General features: G+C 34.9%; 1 protein-coding gene and 1 pseudogene across 1 annotated transcript; both read right to left on the bottom strand.

Moving 5' to 3' along the window:
• LOC18602118 (defensin-like protein 1) lies at positions 1,006 to 1,559 on the bottom strand. Its single transcript, XM_007033305.2, has 2 exons — positions 1,419 to 1,559; positions 1,006 to 1,320 (listed from the first exon to the last, which is right to left on the bottom strand). The coding sequence occupies exons 1-2, from the start codon at positions 1,477 to 1,479 to the stop codon at positions 1,151 to 1,153; spliced, it is 231 nt and encodes a 76-aa protein (XP_007033367.2). The 5' UTR covers positions 1,480 to 1,559; the 3' UTR covers positions 1,006 to 1,150.
• On the bottom strand, positions 2,406 to 6,523 carry LOC18602117 (annotated as a pseudogene).

Genomic DNA, 7,408 nt, shown 5'->3' with positions numbered 1-7,408 from the left:
TTTTTAATTTTTGTCTTTTGACTACCATGGGCAATAGCCCATGGTTTAGTATTCTCCTTTCTTTTTCTTTGTTTAGCATCGGGCGGATTGCGCAATGCTATATTCTCTCCTCTTTTGCATGCATGGGGCAATCTTTCCTTTCTCTTATATATATATATATAGTTTTAAAATTGTGGGCTAATTATTTACTAGTCCTTGCCCATCTTACTTCCTTTCAATTTAGCCTTTCAAACTTTACTTTCTTTGCTATTCAGTTCTCAAATATTTTTTTACATTTTAGTTCTTCAACTTTTTATTATTTACATTACACCTCTCAACATTTTACTTCTTTTCAATCAAATCCTTCAAAATTAATTTTTAATATTTCACCAATTTAGTCAACCTCTATCATTATTTTAATATTATTTTATTATTAAAATACTATTTTAATTTCATACTTCTTCACTTACACCTGACTTTTCATACCATAAATAATCAAAATTCTCCGTAAATCTCAAATAATATCCTAGTTTAATTAACATCAGATACGGGGATGTTACAAGTCGGATCAATTAATAAGATTTTTTAAAAATGTACAGAACACAAATATGACTATTATTTTATAAATGGATAATATATTTTTAACAATTAAATTATTAATATAAAATTTGTTTCAATAGTTTAATTTTTAGATTGAGATCTGCATAAACCTTTTAACATTTTTTAGTATCTTAAAACTCTAGTCACTTTAAATCTACAATTATCAAATAATTTGTTACCTAACCGAAAATTATTAAGATATATATAAAATTACTATGATAATTAGATTTTTAAGACTTGGGATGGATTTTTTTTTAATTAATATAGTTCGAACATGCTTCTTGTTAGATTGAATGGTTTACTTTCTTAGGCATGACCTTCATATAGTTCGAATAAATCTTAGCACTACTATTTTTCCTTGACCGTTCACCGCTGCATTGAATGAAAATTGGAGGAAAAAGAAACAGAATATAAAAGAAACAATGATAACCAAAATAACATAAACAAGCACTTCATTAATTCTCCCAAAACATAAAAGAGGATCTTAATATTAATTTATATGTCATGGCAACCCTATCTAGATATGGTTTTGTATGGGATTTTGAGGCTGACGGGGCCAAATTAAGCCCATTTAACAGCGCCTAGTGCAGAAGCAGCGGCGACGGATGCCTCGACACCAGCCGTCTGGGAAACCTTCATTCCTACACACCAACCCACAGTTATGATCGCTCAGGCATGGTCCCTTAAAAGCATGGCTCTTTGACTCGCAAGTTCTTGCCTCGCTCGGCACCACCATCTCCTCTGCAGTAAGATAAAGCATTGAGAAATAGTATATTAAAACTGAAAAAGAAACAGATAAATTAATATGTAGTCATTAAAGAAAGATGAGATATATTTACGGGAAGCCAAAACAATAAGCAGCAGCAAGAACATCCCAAACAACTTCCTAATGATCTCCATGTCAGGGACTAGCTATCTGCTCTTACAAACAACCCGATTGATTCAGATACTGCTTATTGGGTTCTAACCCTCTTCAACTAGGCATTGATTATATACACAAGTTGGGGTACGGAAGTGGCTACCGGTTAGCTTGACACGAGGGCTGAATCGGTGGCAGAGTTTATCTGTTTCTGAGAGAAGCTATGGGCACGTGTTAGGAGAAATGGTATACTTGTCACGGTCTTACAGCAATTACAAACAATATGATATATTACACACCTCCTTTATGTCCCTTCATCCAATACAGGTTTTGTTATTGGGTTTTTATTTTTAAAAAAATTAAAAATAATAAAAACATCAATCAAACTAAATTAAGAAGTTGATTATTTTAGTATAAGACATGATCAACGATCAGCAATATCAGTTAGTTTCTAGTTCAACTTTTTTCGGTATTGATGTTATTTTGTCCAATTCAATTTTCAGTACTACTCTCCCCATCTCTCAATTTTTTTGTTCCCTTCAATATTCATTGAGTTTGGTGCAGGGATGGAGTAATCCTAATGTCAAGTTTAATTAAAGTAGCCAAAATTTTTGGCTTTGATGTATTTTGCATCTATCGAAATTGAATGAAGCATGATATATATGGTATCTTTTATAAATATTGAAAAGCACAAAGATATAATTAATAATAATAATAATAATCATAACGGCTTAATTTGTAAAATAATAGCGCATAATATGTAGGTTTATGTTACTTTCTGTGGGTCTCATGATTCAATTTTACCGAAGGTTGAAAAAAGAAAAAACTCATTGTTCCGGGTTTTAGAAGACATCAATAAAATTGAACACATTGTTGCAAAAAGAAAGAAGAAGAAAAAGAATTATAAATATAAATAGAAATAGGAATTCAACATTTTTTTGACTTTTTAAATAATAAGGGTGATTAATCTATGGTTTTTGGAGGAGAAGAAATCGAACTCAGCAACCCAAGAAAGGAGAAAAAGAAGGGAGACTCCATAGCTAGGCTTGGTTTTGAAGTTGGTGATGATTCGAGGGATCTTTGTAGTCCCCAGCAAACTAGGCAAGTTCGTCCACAACCACAAACAAAAGTGAATCATTCTTTATTAGATTGCAAAGATAAGTTTTGTTTGAGATGTTTTGAAATTGTGTCAGGAACTGAAATTAATTTTGGAAAATCAAGTGAGTCTCCAATCGGAATTGACCAGCAATGTGGAAGAGAAATGACGAATATTCTTCGGTGTAGGATGGGGTTTGTTCCTTCTATACATTTGGGGGTCCCTTTGGTGAGGCTAAACTGAAGTAGAATTTGGAGAGCCATTGCAGTCACCATCCTTTGATACCGACCATATATGAAAAGTTCAGACGAGAATGATATGAGACGATTGTACTCGCACTTTGACAAATTGTACCCCAGTAAAACAATTCACCTAATCAAAATTATATATGTCAGAGAGCTTTTATCTGAAAAGTAGTGAAAATGTTTTTTTTTTAATTCATGCAATTAAACTGGGTATTTTGCAAGGAATGCAAAATTAATTATTTACTTTAGCATAAGACGACATAATCTCCTACTGATTGGGCGGTATACAATATTTGGCCCTCATGATCTAATAATCAAGTAGACACAAGATGGGCTCTAATAGAACAAAGCTTGGCAGCCACATCTCCCATGTCCATTCGCACAGTTGGGGATTCAGCAGAACAAGTGACTCCTATTTCAAATATTGCATTCATGTGTTGCAGAAGTCTGCCATTTGTCCGGCTGTTTTCAGGGTAACCGTCGTTTGTGATTGTTCCACCTTTGACTATTTCTCGAAGAAAAATGGGATTTAGAATTTCAGCCACTCGTTCCGGTAAAGCTGCCTTAACAAAGTCGTGAAGGCTCTGTCCGTCTCTGAAAATTTCATCAGTGGGCCTTTTCCCAGTAAATATCTCTAACAAGAGGATGCCATAGCTATATACATCACCTTTTGTTGACACCTTGCTTCCCAATCCATATTCTGCAAATTATATCATCACAAATGATAGCAATAATTGTAAAAGAAATTCTTACAAAATGTATAAAGATAAACCCCTCGCATCCTGAGAGATTAAATATTGATGTTAATCAATGTGTTTTATCTTGTTAAATGGAAACTACTTCAAAATTACTCCTTTGCTTTTGAATCATGTTGCCGTACTAAGTGGAACGAATTTTATAAAAATGATTATAAACTGGAAGAAAATTATGAAGTGCACATAATTACCTGGTGGAGCGTAACCAATAGTTCCTCTTACTCCAAGGGAGCTTGAGTGACTAGTAGAATAGTTAGGCCTATCTGCTGAAAGGAATTTTGCTAAGCCAAAGTCACCTACATGGCCAACCATTTCATCATTGAGTAGAATATTGCCTGGCTTGAGGTCACAGTGAATAATTGATGCTCCGCAATGATGATGGAGATATTCCAATGCATGAGCAACATCTACTGCCACATTTACACTTTGGAAAAGACTCAAGGTTTTCATTTTTTCCTGTTCGTTCCTGTCAACAGATGGATGCAGCCAATCCTCCAAGCTCCCATTTCCCATGAACTCATAAATCAATGCTTTAAAATCATTGCCCTGATAATCACCACCTGAACATGCTGTTAGTATCTTCACAAGATTTCGGTGTCTTATGTTTTTCAAGGCCTCGCATTCAGCCATGAAACTCCTGGAAGCTCTAGTATTTGAAACATTAAGCACCTTAACTGCAATAAGTCCTCCATTCTCTTCAAGAATTCCTTTATAAACAGAACCAAAGCTACCTGTACCAACCAAATTTGCTGAGGAGAATCCATCAGTAGCCTTTCGGATACTTTGGTACGATAACTTTAACAAGGAATTTTCCACCCAGATTGGTGTAGGCTGCTCCTTTTTTCTTCTAAACCAGCAAAAGAAGAGAAAGCAGAGTACCAAACCCAACAGCCCTGAAACAGTAGCAATTATTGATTTAAGAGCATTACTCCATCTCCTTTTGGACCTTTTCAAGTTACACATGGGCAAGTGGAACTCACGAGTGCCTCCACAGAGCTTTTTGTTTCCCTCTATGAATGTAGCACTTGTATTCTTAAAGACTCCTTCTATTGGCAGCGCACCTTCGAAATCATTGAAAGAAAGATTTAAATATTGTAATAATTTAAAACTCACAAGAAATTTTGGAATTTCACCAGAGAGATTGTTGGCAGATATGTCTAATGTTTTAAGACCTCTCAATGAACTTAAAGATGGAATAGACCCTTCGAAGGAATTTCCTTCCAAGTATAATTCCTCCAGTCGTACACAACCACCGAGATTGTTTGGAAGCACACCTGATAATCTGTTTAGAGAAACATCCAATACACCCAGATTTATCAGATTTCCTACTTCAACGGGAAGTACACCCGTTAAACTGTTTGAAGATAGCTCTAGAGAAATGGACAAGGATGTGAGTCCAATTACCTCAGGGGGTATAGAACCACTAAGGTTGTTGTTAGAAAGAACCAATCTAACCAAATTTTCGCACCTACCCAGATGTGAGGGAATGCTACCCTGAAGATTGTTACGACCTAAACCAAGTTCAGTTAACATCGTCAAATTTCCAAAAGAATGGGGAATAGCCCCTGAGAGAGAATTATAATATGCATAAAATATCTTTAGCTTCTTAAGCCTCCCAATAACAAGGGGAATGGAACCTGATATTTGATTGCCCGCCGCCGCTAGCACCTCCAAGTTGATGAGATTTCCAATCCCATCTGGAATTCTTCCCGATATTTCGTTTTCTTGTATAATTAAATATGCGAGAGTGCTAGACAAATTGCTTATGCACTCGGGCAGCATCCCTCCAAAGTTATTGCTACTTATATCCAGATACTCTAGTTTAGTAGCATTAGTTAAAGAGCAGAGAAAGTTCAGGTCAGTTGCTCCCCGAGTTCCAAAAAGGTTGTCATCGATTCTAAGTCCCGATAGTTTATACAGCTTTTCCAATAGAGCCAAGTTTCCAGTAAGAGTATTGACCTGGACTTGAAGTTCTGTGAGATTTGAGGCATTGGCTATTGAAGCAGGGATTGGTCCAGTGATTCGGTTTTCTCCGACGTCAAGCCATTCGATATGTGGCATAGTGATTCCTAAGTCCGAGGGAAGACTACCCTGAATCTGATTTATGCCAAAATAAAGAAATTTGATATTGGAGAGATTGAAAATTGAGGGAGGAATGGTGCCAGAAATTTCATTGTCAAACACAGCCAAATATGTAAGGTTTTTCAGTTGGCCAAGTGCTTCAGGCATAACCCCGCTCAATCTGTTGTAAGCGAAAGACATATACTCCAGAGACGAAAAGTTCCCTAAGGAAGGCGGGATACTTCCTCTTAGATTATTTTTGCTCAAACTAAACACTTTTAGCTTTGACAAGAGCCCCAACGCACCTGGTATTTCTCCAGCTAGCAGGTTGCCCCCAAAAGAAAGTAATGTAAGCTCAGAACAACCAGACAAATTGGAAGGAATTTCACCTCCTATAGAGTTATTGAGAAATCGTAAGATTTGCAGTCTTCGTAAACGACCAATTTCTTGAGGAACTTCATGATTGAAGCTGTTGTTTTCAAGATTTAACACCCTCAGAAAGCTCAAATTTCCAATATATGGCGATATGGAACCCACTAGTTTTAGAGACCGCAATTCCAGCTTGGTGACTCTCTGATGTTTGTGACCGCATGTAACACCGTACCACCGGCAAAAGTGGATGGAATTGTTCCACAAATGCATAACCCCGAGCTGATCACCCCGTTATCTTGGACTTGAACTCTAGTAAGGCTTGATGATCTGTGTCATTTCTACTGACCACAGAGGTTGCTAAACCAATCATGTCAAGACATGAGAGGAGAATAACCGCAACATAAACAGAAGAAAGATAGCTAAAAACCGCCAAATGCTTGCCTGATAGCTCCATCAAGCCAGGTAAATTTCTGAACTGAGATTAGTTCTGTATTCGACAGTGCTTGCTTCATCAACAAGAACTGAGTGCAATATATAGAAAGTTTCAAAGTCTGACTTCGTCCGGTATTGATTAAGCTTTACTTGTCCCAATGAATGTTTAGACAATGCAAGTTGCGTGACCATTGAAAATATGCCACGTTAGTATGGTTTCATTGTTTGGTAGAGGTCGGAGATTGACGATTGTTGGCCCCTGTCATCGAATATGGCCACATGATAGTTCTAATTGCGATCCTAATAATCACTTTGACTTCAAAGCTAGAGAAAAAGGTTGGCTTTCATTTACAGCCAAGCGGAAATTTTTAGACTTCAACACACTGCCGTGGACAGATGTTGACAATTTTGGTCTTCAGTGTATGTTACAAGTTAGGACGTTAACGGGTACATTATATATTTTATATTATTGTTTAATTTTATATTATTGTTTAACAGGATTCCGCGGATAGCTGAATCCGTTAATATATTTTATTATTATTTGTGTCTGAACTAGAACCCAGGCCAAAGTAAGGAAACATTTACTGTCTCAACCATCTTGACAAAGAGTTTCCTTTGGTATATATTGACAAATATATTGATAAATATATTTAAAATATAATTAGTTAAATAACTAATGTGATGATATAAATATATATAAATAAAAAAATTATTAAATTATTAATTATGTTTAAATAATGAAATATCATATCATATTATAAAGAAATATAATTATTATTATATATATTTTTAATAAAAATATTTTTATTTTTTATTTTGAGTTAAGATTACAAAAATTATAACTTATAATATATATACTTAAAGAGAGTCTTTGAGTTTAAAATAGTTTTGGAATCTAACTATTTTTTTAATTTCATGTAATTAAAGACAAATTCATATAGTTAATTAAATTAATTCATTAAACTATGATTATTAATTAACTTGAAATGTTTTTAAATATATATTTTAT

The sequence above is a fragment of the Theobroma cacao genome, chromosome 4 (assembly GCF_000208745.1).
Source record: "Theobroma cacao cultivar B97-61/B2 chromosome 4, Criollo_cocoa_genome_V2, whole genome shotgun sequence".
NCBI lineage: Eukaryota > Viridiplantae > Streptophyta > Magnoliopsida > Malvales > Malvaceae > Theobroma > Theobroma cacao.
This window is presented reverse-complemented; position numbering and strand designations above follow the sequence as displayed.

What these genes read in the sequence shown, in the direction of transcription:
- LOC18602118 (XM_007033305.2), bottom strand. Translation starts at nt 1,479, where the DNA reads ATGGAGATCATTAGGAAGTTGTTTGGGATGTTCTTGCTGCTGCTTATT. An exon ending in GCTTATTGTTTTGGCTTCCC is followed by an intron (nt 1,321 to 1,418) that starts GTAAATATATCT and finishes ATCTTACTGCAG; the next exon opens with AGGAGATGGTGGTGCCGAGC.